Source organism: Agaricus bisporus (assembly GCF_000300575.1).
Source record: "Agaricus bisporus var. bisporus H97 unplaced genomic scaffold AGABI2scaffold_7, whole genome shotgun sequence".
Taxonomy (NCBI): Eukaryota; Fungi; Basidiomycota; class Agaricomycetes; order Agaricales; family Agaricaceae; genus Agaricus; species Agaricus bisporus.
The window spans coordinates 80,812-100,885 of record NW_006267370.1 but is presented as its reverse complement, the minus strand read 5'-3'; the positions used below and the strand labels follow the sequence as shown (position 1 = coordinate 100,885).

Genomic DNA, 20,074 nt, shown 5'->3' with positions numbered 1-20,074 from the left:
CGTTCGCCTCGTTTCTAGGACCGTTAGACTCGCCACTGTGTCGCGTACATTCTACGTTCAACAGCTTAACGCATAGCTCAAAGGCCAAGTTGCTTAAAGACAAAACAGCAGTAACACAGGTTATCAGACCTTGTGTCAAGCGACTATTGTTAGCGAACGTCGACTCAATGTCTGAAAGGGACACAGTGAAGCGAGGCAAAGTTAGCGAAGAGACCAATGAGAGAGAAACCATGGGTAGCGGTAGCACTATCAAAGGTATGAAAATAGGGCAGGTTCTACGAATTCGTGGCCTAATACCAAATGGTATATTTGAGCAGGTCCCACCATACCATCACAACTCATAGTGATCGGCGGTAGCACAGTAAACAAGGATACTCAGGAGAACGAAGATGTCACTATGTTTGGCGTAGAGCGTCTTGCGATTGATAGAGGCAGTTTTGGCCATAGCACCCAAGAGAATGAAGACCTCTCCACTGCTGGCTCAGCGGCAGGCGAAGCTACCAATGGAGGAATGGGCAACACCATCCCATCATGCTTTAATTCGGGATGACGAACAAGATGAAGAGTCGTGGAAGAGTCAGGGTGTGGACGTGTTGACTGAATTTCCGCTTGTTCAACGACAGTGGGAAGCAGTTTCACAGTTCCGTTCACAGATCATCCAAAGGGCAACTATGTGGCTGAGAGACGCCTCGAGTTCCGTTGAGGTCTGTCCATTCTGTTAGACTTGTAATATCCATTCATCATTTGGAAATTTAGGATGTGTGTGCCACGTTGGTAACACTACATTTATTGGATTCACGTCCCCTTCATGATACATTGGCTTCGGCTTTTTCATAAACCAACCTGTTGACTAAAGGCAGTTTCGTATGAATTCTGACAACTTGGTGTTCTATGATCCCCTACAATATAAGAAGACTTCCTCACACCGCCGCTGCATTCAATCAATGACATGGTACACATTCTTCGCGAATCTATCCATTGTTGTCAGTTCAAAGCTGTTCTGCCAAGCTGACATGCGGACGTGCGATTGCTTTGACTTATTCTATAGATGGTATCCCTTATCTATGCACCCTTTCATTTCTTGGTGCTCTCTCCATTTTTACCGGTTCAAAGATGTTTCCAACTTCAAGCGGAGCCACGTGAAATTTTTGGAGGCCAAACCTTATTTATACACCTATTTATTTGTTGGCGATCTCTCCGTCTTAGCAGATCGAAGGCGTTTCCAAATTCACCCACAGACGCATAAACCTTTCCCCCCATTCAACCATACCAACAGCTGGAGCATGCCCATTCAATGCAGGCTATCCTTTTATAGATACAGACGTTGCTTGACATTCAAACATAATAGATTATTAACAAATCATAAGCCATTACACATACACAGGATCGAGTACTGCTTGTCCTGGCCGTACCTCACCTATTTTACTATATAGATTCGCACCTGCTTTAATTCTAATCTTCTTTGCCCTCTTATGTAAATCACAATCATCTTCGTTATCAAATGAAGAGACAAAGCTCTTTTCTGTCTGACACTCGTTGTCAATGAACCTGAAGAGGCACCCAGCTGAGTAGAAAGTAAGAGAAGCGCGACCCTCATCTTTTCGAATAGGCACGTTGCTATGCCACAAAAATGCAGATGGGATCATGATGCAAGAGGAGTGAGGAAACGGGATGATTAGCTTCAAATCATGCAGCACCAGATGATCACCAAGGTGCGGATCAAACTGTCCTAGAGCAAACACTGCGCACCATCCAAAGGAGAGATTCATCACATCACGATGGGGGATGGTGAAAGTAGAAGGCGGGTGGTTTTCAGAATGACAGGTGAAAACCTCCGGGCCGCGATTGACCAGACCATCGCTGTAAACGAGGGTGGGCACGCAATTTTTCCATGTGCTCTGTGTAGTACTTAAACAGTCGAGGCGCAAAGAGATCCAGAGAAGCTATAAGAGAAATAAGATCATACCCTGCCAATAAAAGCATAAAGCAACTCACCCTCTGCAAATTTTTGAAGATCACTTTTGATCTTCCACTTCCTGCAGTTGCCGTACACCAGCTTGGTATCTTTCTTGGTAAGATGCAGATAATGAGCACCCTGATCACCGGGCGCATGGGTAATTCCCGCGTGAATTGTGAAATAGTTACCGCGTCGATGGGAACCTTTTCCTGTTGGACGATTCGCCCCTCTGCCTTGATCAACAAGCATGATGTTGTACAACTCCGTGCAGCGTTCTCCCCACCCAGGGTCTACGGGTCGGCCAACAAGGGCCCCGAACACCCTCTCATCCTCGTCCACAAGAAGGGTTGGGTTAATGCCTGTGACAACAAATCATAACCACCATAAGGACATAGGGCAAAAACTTACCATCCCAAGAAAGGGTTCTATAACCCATGGCCTTAAACCCGGACATCACCTTTGCAGCAGGACACGCTACTCTTCGTAGAGAAGCTGAAAGCATCTGCTCAGTCAATCTCTCCATGGCTTTTTCCATCTTTACTACCTTAGGCTGGTAGCCTCCAAGCTGCGTCCCATCTACCAAACGGCCCAAGATACTGATTGTGAGGTTCTCAGAGGATACCAGCGTCGATATTTTGTTACGCATCTGGGGTAGGACTAGCCGGCCGCTTTCTGCGAGGTACTGACCTTCACGACGCCTACACCCCTCGTTTTTACGCATCGCCTTGCTGAGGGGCACCGAAGCTGACGCACGCGCAGGGCCCTCGGTCTTCTGTGCTTTGAAGCCATGAGAACAGGTGGTGCCTTCGGATGCTGCCAGGGATCGCTTCGTACGCCGGCTGTTTGACTGCACGTCGACTTCAAGCACCTGCCCCTCCTCCATCCCACCAGAGGGGTCAGCTTCACCAACCCCAACCATCGGGTCACCCCCCAGCGCACTGCTACGACCGTGCAAGCCAAAAGCAAGAAGGGGGGGGTCCAAGAACAAGGGTGAGGGCTCGCAGTGAAGCAGCACATCTTCGTCCGTGCGCGGAAGACGCACTGCAGCTTCAATAGCATGATCCACCAGGAAATCTAAGTACGTAGAAGAAAGGCAGGCGGGTAGCGCCGTGATAGGCAGAGGCGGAGGCTTTTGAGAGTCCGGTCCCGTGGAACTACTCGACTGGTTGGGCAGGGGTAACGCCATATACCAGTGAAATAGGCACCAGAGGAGATCAAAAGCAAGGCGGAAGGATCGAATTGAGGAGGAGAGAAGAGAGCAGACACGGCTGTTAAGAGAGAAAGAAACGCAGGTTGACAGGGCAGTGACCAAGTGGGCCATCAACCCTATGCTGACCCTGCTGGCACTTATGACGTGGCATCAGTTGTTGGCTATACAAGGGAACGTAACAGTCAAAAATACCCGAGTGACCGAACCCAGGGCTGCTGCCCTGTCGAAGCTAGAGGGAAACGCAGGGGAAACGTCCCCCTCGACTAGTCTCAAGTCATCTCATCCTTTCTTGCTTCTCTCTTTCGTCGCACGAAAGTTTTCGACTTTTTTGCTACCCACCTTTTTTCGTTCCCATCTTTGGCCTTTGTTCATTCGTCCAACGATACCACGTCACCGTAGTGTAGTTGACAGTTTCTGTGCTGTTAAATCGTGTAATATATTGTGGCAAAGCTAGGGGCATACGGGTGCTGCCCTTGGGATGAACCGGTCTGTCATTTCATGGCTACAGAGTGTCCATGAAACCTTCCCCCACCTTCCCCTTAGAGGGAGCGGTCTGGCGGATTCAGACTGGGTTTGGCTGAAGATATGCAGAAACAGGAATATATCTCCGGGAGCATACTTGGAAGATTATCAACATAATACGCCATAAACACTAATGTATACTACTAATCATTGCTGATAAGCGTACTGGGCAATTATGTCTGGTATATAATCATGCGTCATGTCCGGGTTATTGTAACGATCTGCATGCTTCACATCTCCAACCATAAGAGTGCTGCGTCTACCGTAGCGCATAGATACCACTGCATTGTTGAAAAAGCGATCTAGGAATCGACGAGCGAGATCTTGCAAACAGGGCATGGCATCTTCATCTACAAACTGTGAACACGGTTAGCCTATGCGACTATGCTTATTGCAATACTCACTATATTTCGCATGTCTTTGACAATGTTGTGAACCAACACTAGAACAGCGTGGTTGACAGCATCATCATCCATCTCAATATTGTCATCTTCGATATTTATATACTCCTCTTCCTCCTCCTCCTCATCGGTCTCTTCCATGTTTGATTCTTCTTCCTCCATCTCTATGTCCTCATTGTCCTCACTGTCCTCATTGTCCTCACTGTCCTCGTCTTCCTCATGGTTCAGGCGCACGTCACGAGCCAAAGTAAGGCGGTGCTGGTTGCAGCGGGAGCTCACCATAACTCGAGACTCCGTCTGTTCCGAGACCTCCTCTATGTCTGCCACCTCCTCAACTGAAAGCCCGAGCATCACCTCCACCTCTGCTTCCTCGGCCTCTTTGATTTTTTGGGTAGCACGTCGAGCCTTAGTTCGAAGATGATTGTTGTAACGGCCACCTGCCATTGTTTGCATGTGCTGATAAAAATCCAGGTGAGTTATTGTCCCAGGAGAATATCGAGCACTTACTCCAATGGTTTGTACAGGGGTATGACTAGATCTAATAGTTTTGCGACAAAGACCTTTAGTTCTCGCCATGGTAGTCGGTATTGGTGTAAATAAGCACCTGATCAAGTAATCAAGCCACTAATGATGCAATCATTTGATAAGCTTACAGCCAACAAAATCTAATCTACGTCCATCGTTAACCTTAAGCTCTGTAAAAAATATGTCATGTTATCTTATGATTTGGTCTATCTCATAGCGACTCGGGATGTTTCAGGGCGTCGTTAAGCCAAACAATTCAGTGGTTTGTTTACTTGACATTGCGGGAGAGGTTGTAACAATCCTCGTTTCATCAATTCAAGACACGTGAAAGTTGACTGAATACAAATGTTTATATTTAACATGATCCAATGATTAAATAGTAAATTACATTGCTATAAACGTACATGATATGGGATATTCTGGCTTAACCCTTGAAGTACTTGAGGAAGGTGACAGGCAAATATGCCGAACCAAAAAAAGACAACAGAATGTTATCCAAGACGCGTGCTTAATTGTACCACACATCTGAGAGTCAATGGCTAATACATTTTCATTCTCCAAGGACACCAACGTAGTCTAGTTTTACATTTCATTCTTCGGGAGAGTACTTAGCGATAATGTCCGGTATGTGATCATGCGTCATGTATGGGTTCCCGTGATGTAGTCCATGCCTAACATTGCTAACCCTAAGCGTCCTACGTCTGGCGTGACGCATTATAACTGCGCCGTTGGCGAAATACCGCTCGAGGAAACGGCGAGCCAGGTCTCGCAGACAAGGCATAGCATTTTCCTCAACCACCTACAGACACGGTTAGCCTATGGCACAGTGCAGATCAGGTCACTCACTACTCCACGAACATCGCGTGCAATCTGACATACCAACGCTAGAATAGCGCGGTCGTCATCATCATCACCCTCGTACTCCTCAACCGCAGGCACCTCGGCCATGGCCTCCTCGACCATTTCCTCCACCACCGGCTCCTCCTCCATCTTGACCTCCACTGCCTCCTCGATCTTAAGCTCCTCTGCCACCTCGGTTTTCTCCACATCATCTCTGTCCTCCTTGGCCATTATCACCCCCATCTCTTTGATCTTAACGTCACCATCTTCGTCATTAGCTTCCTTGACCTCATTGCTATCTTCTTCCACTTGAATGTCCTCCTGTATATGGTCCTCCTCATTAGCCTCCTCCTCGATCTCGCCATTGTGATGTACAACACGAGATGTGACGCGGCGCAAGTTGTAATGTCCACGGGCCATAGGTTGCATAACCTTTGGACGTGCACATCAGTTGCAATCATAAACAAGAAACAATACAACTTATGGCAATATGCCTCCTGGACGGAGGTCGTGATGCAGTTGATTTCGCACTCGGTGTGGTTGTTTTGGCCATCGCTAATGGTGTTGATGAAGTGTAAGTGAAGATGGCTTCGAGAAAGCCAAACGACCCACGATCTGATGATTGGGTAAGCAGCACCCCCGACGCCACATTACAGGAAGCTCACCGCAAACGAAGTAGTTATTCCAAACACGGATTGCCACAACGAAATGCCGGCACATCAAGTAGATGTTTTCCAATAGATAACATTATGTATGAATAGAATAAGAATACACATTAAAATATAACACGGCATGCATTGTTTCAACACAAAAGAAGATGTGAAGCTAAGCAATTGACTTCCTGCCTGCTTAAATCCACAAGCCTCACACAGAGAACACAGATTGACGCAAGGAGACACCAGCTAAGACAGATATGAAGTATGTATTATTTACTTGAGTAGTGTGCTTTAATTCACGATAATGTCTCCGCTCATGGACTAGGGTGAATCGCTCTGATAAACGCATTCATGTCGCGGGGCATCGTGCTGACTATTACGCCTTCTCGGTGTATTTGAGACATCTACATCCTCTTAAAGTGCGCTTGCTGGAATGTGGCGTCCACACGTTGTGATTTTTGAGAAATCAACTTCCTCTTAAAGTGAGCTTGCTGGAATGTGGCGTGTGCACGTTGTGCATACCAAACGATTATAACAGTAGCTCTTGGGTATTCTCAAATTAGCCGTCTGCTCTTCAACGTTGTCCACCATGGCTAGAACAAAAAAACATAATCGCATGACCACGGGTTCCGGAATGGGTCCCAACAGAACAGACGATGTAAGTGGTTTTCTAAGCTAGGTGTTATAGGATCTCATGTCTTTATATTCACGTTATGTAGACTATAACAGCAGGGCCTTTGAACATGCCTTCTCGTGAGGAGGAAGTAAAGACCAAGAACTCTGAGATCGAGGTCGGCGATGCCGAAACAGAAGAAGTTAAAAGTGAAGATGAGGACGTTGAGGTGGACGACGCTGAGGAAGAGGAACTGGAAGTGGAGGAAGAAGAACCTGATGATGAGGTGGACGAACCGGAGGAGGAGGATGAATTGGTTGACGAAACTGATGACGACCGTGCCATAATGCAATTGGTGCGAAGCATTGTTTCTGAATGCTCCGAACTGGTGAGTGAATCCATATCGGATAAGACTCTCGCTCAACACATCTGCAGCCATTCGACATCAACGCAACACGATGTTTGAAAGATGTGGTAAAAGCATATCTCCCGGGTCTATTCCACAACGCCAACATATATGCCCAGAATGCTAAGCGCAAGACAGTCCGGACCGAGGATCTCATGCATGCACTTCATTTGCGCAATCCGCATATGACTCACAACTACCTTCCTGCAATCATTGCGCACTACGAGTCTCTGTGATGGTATTCTTACTTGTTTGTAGCATTATACAGAATATATTGGTGTCACCAGATCGATGTCTCCCCTTTCGAGGGCTCCGTCCTAGACTCAGAAACATGCAATATAAGGAGTATCCGTTCTGCTATAGGGATCAACCCATTGTCAAATACACAAAAGTTGTTGAAAGAGGGGGGCAGTCATAATCTACGGTCGGTTTCAACAACTCATACGTATTCGACACACACAATCATTATCACCTCCGGCTACCCGCGATGAGGACGAGCCAGTCGGTCTATCTATCTTCTCTACATCAACAGAACCAATATGACCATTGCTGTCTCCGCCTACTTCCCGTGATACACCGAGCCATTTGTCTACAGTCTTGAAGGTTACTATCTATCACGGTAATACCTGCAAAGAAAGAACAGGTGAGCACTTCTTTCACCACCCCAACGTCACCCTGAACGTGTTCTATGCAAGACAATAGAAAGTGCATGGTTTTTTTCGGGCACTTTCAATTCGAAAACTAAATTCATGGCTTTTCAAAGACACTAATATATTGCACTTATCAACCATCGGGCTCGTACTTAGCAATGTTATCACATATGTGATCGTAGGTCATGTACGAGTTCCCATGATGACGTCCAAGGGCCTCATCGTTATCACTGTCGGCCTCGTCGTCTTCAACCGCAGGCACCTCGACCATCGGCTCCTCTTCCAAGTTGACATCAACCTCGGCCTTCATCTCCAGCATGGCCTCGACATCCTCCGCCTCTACCTGGTCATCATTGACTTTTTTCTCCTCCATCTGTGTTAGAACCTTGCCAGAATGTCACGGCGTCACGCTGTCACATCGGTCACATATTTTATTACATAATAATTTCCCTCTGCTGCTACAGTTCGACGGAGGCTAAACTATCGGCATACTGCTAAAATGGCGCAAGCTACAGATTTACCAATTGAGCTCATTGATCTTATCTTTTCTTTCCTACCTCCGAACCATGCGGAGCAAGTACAGTGGAGGAGGGCGGCGGCGGCTATCGGAAGAGAACCCCGACCAGACGGATGGAGGTTAGAGGATCGTAGGTGCGTAGTGTGTGGAAGAGTGACGTTGATAATGTGGGACGAAGTATTGGAGAGACCCTGGATGTTGCAGCGATGGAATAACCTGGACTTCCGTCGTTGGGAACCGGTCCGGTTCTTTACGATGTGCCCGTGTGGAGAAGTAATGGCAACATACTTCGGCAGGGAGTGGTACGAAAGGTTATGTCCTTAGATAGTTGTTTGTACTTGTGGACACTTTTATGGTTTGTTTGGTATTGTTGACGTTTTTATGATCAAATTGCTTTTGTTTACTTACTTCTTACTCCACTCTTCTTTTCTCATGTCAAATGTATAATTAGTTTACTTTCTCATACGTACTTCTCTTCCCATGTCAAGTATATAAATAGTTACCTAGGGTAGTTGGTCTGTGCGCCGTAGTCTAGGTATATAAAGTAGGTAGAAACTTGTAGAAGACTCCGTCGAGTTCTCTTAGGTTCACGCCTAATAAAACTTTTGTCACTTTCCTCTATAGTTCTTAAGTTCAGGTGTGACCTGTGACATCTCAGTCACAGTCGCCCTAACAATCTGGTTGATCTCCTCCACATTCGCATTGTCATCCTCCTTTGTGATATGCATCTCATCTTCCACCTCCTCCTCCTCATTAACCTCCTCTTCCTCATTGTTGCGGCGCTCGACATGAGAGGACTCGATGCGACGCAAAATGTAGCGTCCACGCGCCATTGGCCGCATATGCTGTGAGAAGGACGTCAGTTACAACCATAAATTAATGGATAAACCATACTACAATGTGCCTCCTGTGTGGAGCTCGTGCTACTGTAGATTTGGCACTCGAGGTTGGCGTTCTTGTCATGAAAGTCGGTGTCGATGATATGTGAGACGAAGACGATGTTGAGAAAGCCAAACGAGCCATGGTATAACTATTTGGTAAGCAGAACACCGGACGCCACATTGCTCAAAGCTCACCCCAAAGGAAGTTTTACTTCCCAACACAGATATTAACTAAAGAAGCGGATCGAATTTGGAGACATATACACCCACCCCAATACCGCCCGTAAAACAACACATCACCTTAATAAATTATTATTTGAAGTCTCTATTCACCAAGATATGAGCGAGATAGAATGTCTTTATAAAAATCCTTGACAAAACTTTAATCTAATATTCGCATTCTAAATACACCTACAGCCTTTAGACAAGAACGCGATACAGAGCTTAAACGGTGCGACAAGAGTTTATCTTGACAGTGTATTCCATAAATGCAAAACTCACTCGACCGAGGATCTGAAAGACTCACTATTACATTCCTCTTATCATCGTGTACTGCGAAATGTCATGTTGACTGTAACCAACACAAGCCGCATCTAGCACAGATATCTCCAATTGAGGCACCCATTCTATATGTTATATGCATTTAGAAGGTCTGAACTGCGTCACAAGGAATAACGTTCATGATACTCGTGCCTGCTGTTTTTGTAGAGAACGAAAAATCGCATCCATGTCAGAGTTCAATGCCTGTAACTCTCCATTGACATGGAAGACCACCATCAGCGCTTACAAGGTAGCAGAAGATATTGATTCAACTTACGTTCAGCCCCTTGTCCCCACGCTACTTGTATTTGGAACCGAATTCTTAGTTCAACTGCAGGAATGGGATACATCTAAGGAGTACGGAAAGGCTAGGGTTGTCGAACCTACGAGGGTCGAATATGTCAGTATAGGGCGCCGTTATGTGTAAACTAGTTTTGGCAATCTCTTGAACGGAGCCGATTTTTTCGTAAAACCGAGGAGTCGGTGAGAGAACCTCGCCGCCTTGGGCCAATGTAGCGTCATATCCCGTATCGACGACCACGAGTTCAGTGTAGATAACAACCATGTTGACAAGTACGCAGGGAGGGGGACAAACCATTTGCATCAGTCAAAACACCTGTTGTATCTGCGTGTACTCCTACGCAATCCAGCTATTCATCACCTCTTACTGCACCCCCAGAATCTATTCCAGTTTCTGCATCGCCTTGCTTTTCAGCCAAACCCAGTCTGAATCCACCAGACCGCTCCCTCTAAGGGGAAGGTGGGGGAAGGCGGGGGAAGGCTTCATGGACACTCTGTAGCCATGAAATGACAGTAGTATTATATTGATAAGGGTCTTAAGGACCCATTCGGTGTAAGGTAACAATACAAGACGAAGAGAAGTAACACAAACATACGCAAATAGCACCATTATATACCGCGAATAAATTTCGGGCAGGTTAACGCAAACAACAGCAAACATACACAGCATCATCACGGGCGGTGGGGCATCAGAACAATATAGGCAAGCAAGTGACAACATTGATCGAAAACAAAACAAGCGAACAACACGACAGAGGTAAATAAACCAGCACAGGAATCAATGAATAGCGGACGAAACGGGAACAATACACAGCAAAAACAAATCACGGCAACACGGCCGTGATCGAAAAAGACAGACAAAAAAGGAATGAACCAGAACATAGACAAATAGAAAATTACAGCTTATTACTCCTTGTAGATTAAATCGGAAACAGCCCGACCAATGAAAAAGACGAAAGACGAGTCATAAGGATGCCCGGCATACGAGGCCTTTATAAAACAGAAACAAACTCGGGAACATAGGACCAAGAAAGGAACGATATACAACAGATACAAATACGGCAACACGGCCATGATCGAAAGAGATCGAAAATGATTACTTCTTTTAGATTAAACCTCAAACTGCCCGACCAGTAAAGGACGAGTCTTAAGGACTCGTAATTCTTCCCCTCCCCATCCTCCCCCTTCCCCTTTCTTGCCCTCCAGGCCTGTAATATGGTAAGTAACATCTTCTTCACCTTCCTACCTCTCCCCCAGCTGATTCTAAGCTGGTTTAGGACGCTTTTTTGCCTATTTTGGACGCTTTTTTGGGGGATTTTTGGAGGGGTATTTGAGGGGATACTTGGGGGGATGTTTGAGGGGATACTTGGGGGGATATTTGAGGGGATATTTGGAAGGATTTTGGGAATTCTTTGGTCACTAGTGAGTGCTCTCTATCTCTGTATGTTCTCATACTCATTTGTGACTTGTAGGATATTTCTTTTCTCATCATCACTCCCTCATCATCCAATCTCATCCTTTTGTGTAGATTATATACAATGTATTGTATTTGTTATGCTAATACAATGACTTTCTCTATGACTTATTCACTCTTAAGCCTCTTATAATTGACTTTATGACTTTGGCTTGTCTTATTTTCCTTTATCTGCCTTAATTGTATGCTTTTGTGACTTGAGTATGACTTATTCTTTCTTTTTAACAATGAAATTACTTGATTGAACATCTACACCTTAACCTCAAAGTCAGAATAAGTTTTAAAAGGAGAAAAAAAGTCTGTTTTAAAACCTGTGAGTAAATTTTTCCTTATTGTGAACTTTTTTTCATGTTTAAGTTATTTAAGTTGAACAAAAGTTGGATTTACGTTTTCCTGATGGAAGAGGCCATTGCATTCTGAGAAGGAGTTTGGGGAGGTGCTATGAAGGCAGAGAGTGTCCTTCAATTTGACAGTGAAGGGGTCCAGGAGGTAGCCGTGACGTACTTCCTCAAGCAGCGTGCTTTCAGCATTGAGTCGGATGAGAGAAGCAACAGATAGTAATGAATCGGAAGAAGTGGAATGTGGAGATAGTAAAGGGTGTGATGGTACAAAGAGTGATGCGGAAGAAGATAAAAAGGTAGCTGCAATGAGGAGGGGATTGCCAGGGAGAAAAGATGAAGGAGAAGTATGATGGAGACGGGAGAGGGCATCAGCAGCCGTATTAAGTACACCAGCGAGTAGTTGATTTTGTAGTCATACTGTGAGAGAAATTCCATCCAACGAGCTTGCCTACATGAGAGATCTTTCTGAGTGTCAAAATTCAAAAGAGTTTTGTGATTGGTATAGATCTCAAAATGCAAATGGAGGTCGGGTCGCCATTTGCGTTGCACACGAATAATAGCCAGAAGCTCCTGCTCATGAGTAGGGTAATGACGCTGGGGGGGGAGCATATTGCTGAGAGTCGAAGGCAACGGGACGGGATTGCGACCAAGATGGACCATAGCTTAAGACAGCACCAGTCCCGATAATACTGGCATCACAAGTAACAAAAACCTTATTAGAGCCAAGATCATCATGGTTGATGGTAGTTAGGCAACGCCGACTAGTGACAAGGAGTTTGATGGAATGAAAGGCAGATTGGTGAGCAGTAGACCAGGAAGAAAAATGTTTATCAGCCATCTTTGTTGTGAGAGGGTACAAAATGTGGGTGTGTTGAGTGAGATCAGGAAGGTAATGCGCAACAAATTTAACAAGGCCAAGAAAATGTCATACTTCGGTGCTGTTGCAGGGTATAGGCCATGAAAGAATCTTATCGACTTTGGCCGGATCGGCTTCTATCCCATTTCAAGAGATCTTATGGCTGAGGAAGAGGATTTCATCACAGAAAAGCACAGACTTTTTCATAGAGCAAAGGAGGCTGTTGACGCGAAGAGCATCAAGGACAGAACGCACATTTTTAATGTGTTCATCAAGAGAGTTGGACCAGATGACAATGTCGTTTAAATAGACATGGCAGATACGTCATATGAGATGACAGAGAGCAGACGTGACACGCCTCTGCTGAGTGGAAGGTGAATTATGAAGGCCCATAGGCATTACAGTCCATTTGTAGAGGCAAAATGGAGTGTGGCAGGCAGTGTATTTGATGTTGTCAGGGTGCATACACGTTTGAAAAAAGGCGTTTGTCATATTGATTTTTCCCCATATCTTTCCTTTTGCACAATCGGACAAAATGTCGTCAATGCGGGGAAGCGGGTACCTGTCTGGCACGGTGTATGCATTAAGGCAGCGATAGTCAATGACCCAACGTGGAGTAGCTGAGGGATCGGCTTTTGGAACAAGAAAAGACACTGTGAGCCTCAGGGGTACGTGAATTATTACTCAAAAATTGGCCAAAAAGGTTGACCAATTACAAATCAATTCATGGGAAGATATGACTCGGGTTGTAGTATTTGATCTGCAAAATGATAGATATATATCATCCAATTGCATAGACTATTACATATCTCATCCCCGATCTAGCCACCCCTCAAAATCAATTATATGACCTTTTTCATAGTTTTCTATACCATTTTGTATGTAGTTGCCCAGACAAATATATGTGAAATGAGGGTTGATCAGATCATTATTATATGCATAATATCAACATTGACATAGGCTAAAATGTCAGCAAAATACTATCCAAAATAATTTATTGTAACCTGATAATGTATTTATCAACTCTTCTTTTATATTACTTAGACTTGACATATTGAAGCCTTCCAAGTCACACAACAACTAATTATTTAGACTACAGAAGACGTCTCACATTTTACTCATCACCAAAATTTGACTCAGGTTGATATATGCTCACACTCAACTAACATTCAGTATATTTGAACTTAGAACTCAATATTGATTTTTCACTTATTCACTACTTACTTGGCTTTAAGTCCAATGACGTGACCAGAGGTTTTGTATTTTGTTCAGGCAGGGAAGGGAGGCATCGAGCAAAATGTAACCAGAGTCCTTGGCAACAACAGAATTCTCTGCCATGTCAACAATAATTTTGTTTGCACGAAGCCATTCAAGACCAAGGATCAAATCAAAATGTAATTGAGGTACGACAAGGGCACAGACAGTCTGAGCTTTCCAGGTGTCATCTACGGAACTGACATGAAGTTTCACGAAATGTGTGCAAGAAAAGGTTCCTTCTCCTACACCACCAAGAGATAAAGGTTTCCCCAGAGTCAAACGACACAGGTCTAAGCCATCGGCAAGATTATTCGAAATCAATACTGTGGGACAACCGTGATCAATGAGGGCTTGGACATGAGCAGAAGGGCCATGAGGACTGTCAACATAACATGTCCAAAGCAAGTGATCATGAGGAGGTGAGGATGTAGAAGGAAGGACATACATTTCGTCATCATCCAGAACATCATCTATAGGCAAGTTGTTATCATCGTACATAACAGCACCAGCAAACATATTGTCAGCCTGGAAGGTGGTGGGATCAACGTGATATGAGGTAGAAGCACCGGAGGTGGAGCCCATAGAATAACCAGAAACCAGAGGGAAGGTAGCATTGATGGTGAGGTCAGAGGACCCGTCAAGGAAATCAGAATTCTGAGCAGCCTCGAATTGAGCGTCCAGATCCTCGATGGAGGCAGTAACACAACCTCTATATATCAATAATACACATGTATTATGCAAATATTATGCAAACATTACTGTAATTTTAATTTGCATAGTACATGTATATTATCTAAAATATATCTAAACCTTATGCAAACAAAACCTTTAAAATGGACATTATTGAATTATTTTTTTACATATGTTTTACATAATATATGTGTACTATGTAAATTACATTTACGGTAATGTTTACATAATGTTTGCATAATACATGTGTATTTTTGAAATATAGAGGTTGTGTAACAAGCTCTGGCTCATACACAGGGGCAGATACAACCTTGCGGCAGTTTTCCCATGAACGACGGCGGGACTCGAGTTCAGCCTCAGACAGTGTACGCTCCCAATTAGAGGAATGAATGTTTCTAGCCATGTCACATTCAGTCACGTGATGATTGACATAGATGTCACGACAGCGGAAGCAACCTTTATGCTTCAAAAGGTAATCCTTTGAAGATCTGGTGAGCGCAGGAGGAGGATGTCACAGGAAGGTTTGAAGAAGAATATGGGCGAGGAGTGGAGGTAGAAGACGTAGAATTGTAATGTAGTTGAGAAAGGACAGTAGGTACGGCAGCAGAGATGTGAGAAATCAAGGGTAAGGGATTATGGGTGACAGCGGATGTAGAACCAGCTTGTATCATTCCATTAAACCAAGTAGCATTCTGAGACAAAGTCATCTTTTCATATGTAGACACCATGACCTTGACACGACGGAGCCAATTGGTGAGATTTGTAAGAGCATTAAGGTTTTCACAGGCAATGAAGGTTGCCTAATGGTTCTGGAAAGACTCATCCATCGCTATTCTAAAATGGGTGAGGAGTGTGGTGTCTGTTAGTGTGAGCAAGCAGTCTACAAGTGTAGTTGGTGGACTTAGAGATATGCAGACGAGTTTAGTCACATGATAGCTTAGTCATGTACATCAGGAAAACTAAAAATACTTAAATGTGCCTTTTTGTATCTTAAATGAGCACTAAGTCAAAAAAAAGGCACAATTTTGCTAAGGAAATTTAAGACAAACTAAGGTTTAAGCTACTCTTGAAAATGTCTTGAAGTTCTCTAAACTCTACTTAGCTGATGTGAGATAGCAAGGAAGTGAACAGAATCATAAGTCATATTCAAGTTACAAAAGTATACAATTAAGGCAGCCAAAGAAAATAAGACATGCCAAAGTCATAAGATCAATTATAAGAGGCTTCAGAATGAATAAGACAAAAAAAGCAATCATATTAGCATCATTAACATAATACATTGTATATAATCTACATAGAGAGATGATATAGGAAAATGGGAGAGTAATGATGAAGAAGATGTTCTACAAGTAACAAATGAGTATGACAACATAAAGAGATAGAGAGCACTCACCAGGGACCAGAAAATCTCTAAAATCCCCCCAAATCCCCCCAAATCCCCCCAAATCCCCTCCATACATTCCCCAATTATCCCACCAATTATCTGCTCAAGTATCCCCTCAAATAACCCTCCAAAAATCCCCCAAAAAAGCGTCCAAAATAGGCAAAAAAAGTCCTAAATCAGCTTAGAATTAGCTGGGAGAAAGCTAGGGAAGGGAAGGGAGGTTACTTACTTGAATATAAGCCTAGAGAGCAATGAGGAGGGAAGGGGAGGGAGGGGAGGGGAAGAATGATGGTGGTGATGAGGAAGGATCAACAGTCATGCTCGAAACAGAAGTTCAACATGTCACATGACATCATGTGACTGCTGGACTTGGGATTTTCGAGTCAAAGTTCCTCAAATCATAGGTAAGAGATATTTTCGGGTCATTTCTGCATAGAATTTGATGATCTAAAAGTGCATTCCTATATCTTCGAGGTTGGGGAGTTTGAATATCTAATTAGATTCTTTATTGGATGAAAGCCTATTGAGATATGGCACATTTAACATATGATAAACACAAAATTGCGCTATAGCTCCTCAAATATTGATCGGATAATACATCTAAAACCAGATTCGAATTCCTGAGCCTTGAATACATATAGTTACACTTTTAAAACATGAAAATCGGCACAGGAACCAGTATAAAACATGACATTCTTGTCATGTTTTTCTATATCTCCATAACCGGTATGTTTTCCGACAAAGACATACATATAAACTTATGTTCTTTTAATATTCTAAGATTTGTCGTAATTTTTCCAGAATTTTGTGGTTGGTAGAGCAGGCTCTATGACGAGTCTATCTGCAGTTGACAATGACCCCCCCACCCCATGATGAAATCTTGATATCTCCATAATGGGTATGTTTTGGACAAAAACATACATATAGACTTATGTTTTTATAATATTCTAAGATTTGTCATGATTTTTTCGGAATTTTATGAGCACTAGCATAGGACATACAACATAGTGTCCTTTTAAACATGTTTTATGGTGAACTTATATGTTAAGACTGGAAAAGATTATTTAAAAAGTTCTGATAAAAGCCAGTCTCTGGTAAATTGCCAAAGTTGCTCACTGTTTGACTTGATATCAACTTGATATAGCCTTAATTTTTGCAAGTTGTCTTTTTGTGTACATAGGTTATGCATAATTCCTTTTTAACCCTTACTGTACTTATCAGACTTTTTTTTGTTATGTTAATAAGTCAATTTTAAGTCAACTTTTTGCCAAGACAAAGAAAGTATAAATACACCGCTCCTTGAACCTGTACCACTACCTTCCTCTTTTGGAAGTCTCAGTAGTACAGCCTAAGTCGTAGCAATATACTATCCAATGCCTGCTTTGCGTCGCAAGAAAAACCCTCCACCGTCTACTACCCCTTCGAGGGTTTGTTCACCACCTCCGGCGGCGCTTCCGCCCGCCAAACCCGACATTCCCGACAAAGGTAATGTCAAAGGGCCGTTTGGCCAATCTTATGGGATAGGTGCAGCCCTGCCGGCTGTCAAGACACCGCCCAAAACTCCTTCCAAGTCAGGCTCAGTGGAATCTCCGTCGACCCCACGTCCTTCCATTCCTCCCCGCGCACCGTCGCCTTCGATGTCTGTGCTTTCTAAACGGTCCCAACGCTCGGGATCTTCTTCGCCCTGTCCCTCTGTTGCTGCTGTTTCAGTTCGTGATGAGGAGGAATCATCCATGGCTATCGAATATGAGGCCGTCATACCGCGTCCTGGTTCCCGTAACGAGCCAGTTGACTTCGAAGACTCTTACGAAGGACTTATCGCCATTATCGATAGCATATTCACCGCCCTTGAGGTTTATACTGAACCTGATTGGAGAAAGGGCATGATTCAATCTTATCCCGCACTCATGGACAACGAGCTTGACTCGCTCTTTGAACACTTCATCAACCGCATGAAACTCATCGCTCCCGACCTCCGTCCCTTTCTTCCCGCAGTAGTTGCGCCTGCGTCCGCAGTCGAAGCACCTGCACCTCGTGTCGTTCCGCGGAACGCACCGCCACTGGCTGAGTCATCCACAACTAAGCCACCGAAGAAGAAATACCGGGTTGAGCCGGCTTCTTCTGACGTCATTATGACGCCCCCGGTTCCGGAACCTGTCCGGACCGAGACTGGCGCCCTCCCCCTCCAGGGCTTGAAGCAATTTGAGCCCAAGACATCTAAGCGCGCACCTCCCCCAGCAAGTGCCCCCGCGGTCTCCTTTGCCGCCCCATCAGCGCCTGGCAAAGCGAGCCGCCGACACCGTCACACCACGCACGGCGCTTCGCGCCGTGGTATTAAAGTCATTCCGCCGCCAGGCCTCAACATCACGGCCGCATCATTTACTCCGGAGGTCATCAACGACCTCAATGCTCACATCAAGCGGGACTTGAATTACCAAACAAGTCTCCAGCTTACGCATGCCATGGTTGATGGCAACGGCGTTTATCTCGCCGCCACCCACGTCCCCACTGAGGCGCTCACTGCGTTCGTCCTCAAACATATTTGTAAGCGCTGGCCATCTCCCCAGGCGCCCATCACTTCCGAACCCATCACGTCGACGTCATACCTCAAGGTAGTTGATGTCCCGCACATCAAGGCTGACCCGAAAGAGTGGTACACCAAGCAAAACGAGGCGTTTATTAACGCGCTCAAAGTCTCTCCGGTAGGCGCTGAGCTTACTAAGCTTATTAAACACAAGCCGCGCTTCATGCGCGCTTCTCCCCACTCTGACTCATGCTGGGCATGGGTCGACATTCACGACACGGCGTCGGGCGCTCGCGCCCGCGCCTTTATTGACAAGGTGATTAGCGTCTCTGGCGTTAATTGCCGCATCCTGGGCGCTAAGCCCCATTCTGGCTCCGTCCTGTGCTCCCGATGCCAGCGATGGGGTCATCATCATCAGCAGTGCCACGCCAAGTCCGCGCGCTGTTCCCTTTGCGGTGGGCCTCATCAAGCGGCCAACCATCCCACGAGCGTCGCCGCGTCCCGCGTTGACGTCCGCCAATGCGTCAACTGCACTGCCTCCGGGCGCCCCGCAGATAGGCGCCAACACGCCGCAACGGATCTCAAGTGTCCGTTCTGGCAACACCGTTTCGATCGCGCCTGGCTTCGCCGCCAGTTTAAAGCACGCGACGGGACTTCTAAGCCCGCGTCCGGTAAGTGACCATACTTCCACGTGGCACCCTCTGCTCCTCGCTTCGCTCGTCGCGTCGGGCCACGGATATGTTTCTAAATTTTCTCCTTCGACTTTTATGTCACGGCTGCGGGTCCGCCATCATTTCATGACTTTACGAACTGAGTGTTGTGAAGTCTACTTATAGGATACAATCTTGTAGGTAAAATTTTCTTTCATTTCGCGGCGCTTTGGAATTAGCGCGCTACTTCGAGGGCTCTGGAGTTTATTAGAGGCGGGGCAATTTGTAAGTCCCTTAGTTTCTTTGACCACTGTCGCCGGGATGGGACATGTCAGCTCTAGACGGCATCCTTATTTCGTAGTAGTACATCCTGTAAGTCGGTAGTTGCGTTGGTGTTTAGTAGTCGGTAGTTGTTAGCGTAGTTTTGTTTCTTCTTTTTCTTTTTTCTCTGATGTTGTTCTGGGCTATTGTATCGTAGAAGGGGGGCCTCTGGCCCCCCCCGCCTGCGGCGCGGTCTGCGTACGGGCACCGCGAATAAATTCGAATTGAAATAAAAAAAAAAAAAAAAAAAAAAAAAAAGAAAGTATAAATAAGTATTTTTAGTTTTGAAGCTCGACCTGTAAATAACAAGCATGGCACCAAACACCGACTTTGAAAGGGAGAAGATCCAGCTGAAGAATCTGAATGCAAAGCTACCTCCAACTCGAAGATCCGTACTCGCGTCAGGAACAAGCATCTCCCAGCTGAACTCACCCAACCCATCGATACCTGGAAATCACTTATCTTACTGACTTTCTTTAACTGGCTCGCGAGTCAGGAAGATCCCTGGAACCAGCCGCAAAGTGCCATTGTTGAGTTATTGGAGACCATCTGTTGGGCA

General features: G+C 45.1%; 5 protein-coding genes across 5 annotated transcripts; 3 read left to right on the top strand and 2 right to left on the bottom strand.

Moving 5' to 3' along the window:
- Positions 1-167: 167 nt before the first annotated feature.
- AGABI2DRAFT_119180 (hypothetical protein) lies at positions 168-550 on the top strand (the record flags this gene model as incomplete). The annotated part of the gene is made up of 2 exons (XM_006462265.1): positions 168-255; positions 318-550. The coding sequence occupies 2 exons, from the start codon at positions 168-170 to the stop codon at positions 548-550; spliced, it is 321 nt and encodes a 106-aa protein (XP_006462328.1).
- A 1,262-nt stretch (positions 551-1,812) lies between these two features.
- AGABI2DRAFT_143948 (hypothetical protein) lies at positions 1,813-5,875 on the bottom strand (the record flags this gene model as incomplete). The annotated part of the gene is made up of 13 exons (XM_006462264.1): positions 1,813-1,943; positions 1,996-2,316; positions 2,366-3,031; positions 3,148-3,225; positions 3,507-3,586; positions 3,856-4,046; positions 4,094-4,348; positions 4,370-4,546; positions 4,598-4,714; positions 5,020-5,054; positions 5,134-5,191; positions 5,301-5,414; positions 5,495-5,875. The coding sequence occupies 13 exons, from the start codon at positions 5,873-5,875 to the stop codon at positions 1,813-1,815; spliced, it is 2,604 nt and encodes an 867-aa protein (XP_006462327.1).
- An 825-nt stretch (positions 5,876-6,700) lies between these two features.
- Positions 6,701-7,366, top strand: AGABI2DRAFT_119176 (hypothetical protein; the record flags this gene model as incomplete). Its single annotated transcript, XM_006462263.1, has 3 exons — positions 6,701-6,769; positions 6,831-7,112; positions 7,160-7,366. 3 exons carry the CDS (start codon positions 6,701-6,703, stop codon positions 7,364-7,366), a joined length of 558 nt encoding a protein of 185 aa, XP_006462326.1.
- Positions 7,367-13,919: 6,553 nt separating this feature from the next.
- On the bottom strand, positions 13,920-15,343 carry AGABI2DRAFT_119174 (hypothetical protein; the record flags this gene model as incomplete). Its single annotated transcript, XM_006462262.1, has 3 exons — positions 13,920-14,655; positions 14,930-15,114; positions 15,152-15,343. The coding sequence occupies 3 exons, from the start codon at positions 15,341-15,343 to the stop codon at positions 13,920-13,922; spliced, it is 1,113 nt and encodes a 370-aa protein (XP_006462325.1).
- A 3,424-nt stretch (positions 15,344-18,767) lies between these two features.
- AGABI2DRAFT_72986 (hypothetical protein) lies at positions 18,768-19,223 on the top strand (the record flags this gene model as incomplete). The annotated part of the gene is made up of 1 exon (XM_006462261.1): positions 18,768-19,223. The coding sequence occupies one exon, from the start codon at positions 18,768-18,770 to the stop codon at positions 19,221-19,223; it is 456 nt and encodes a 151-aa protein (XP_006462324.1).
- Between the last annotated feature and the right edge of the window lie 851 nt (positions 19,224-20,074).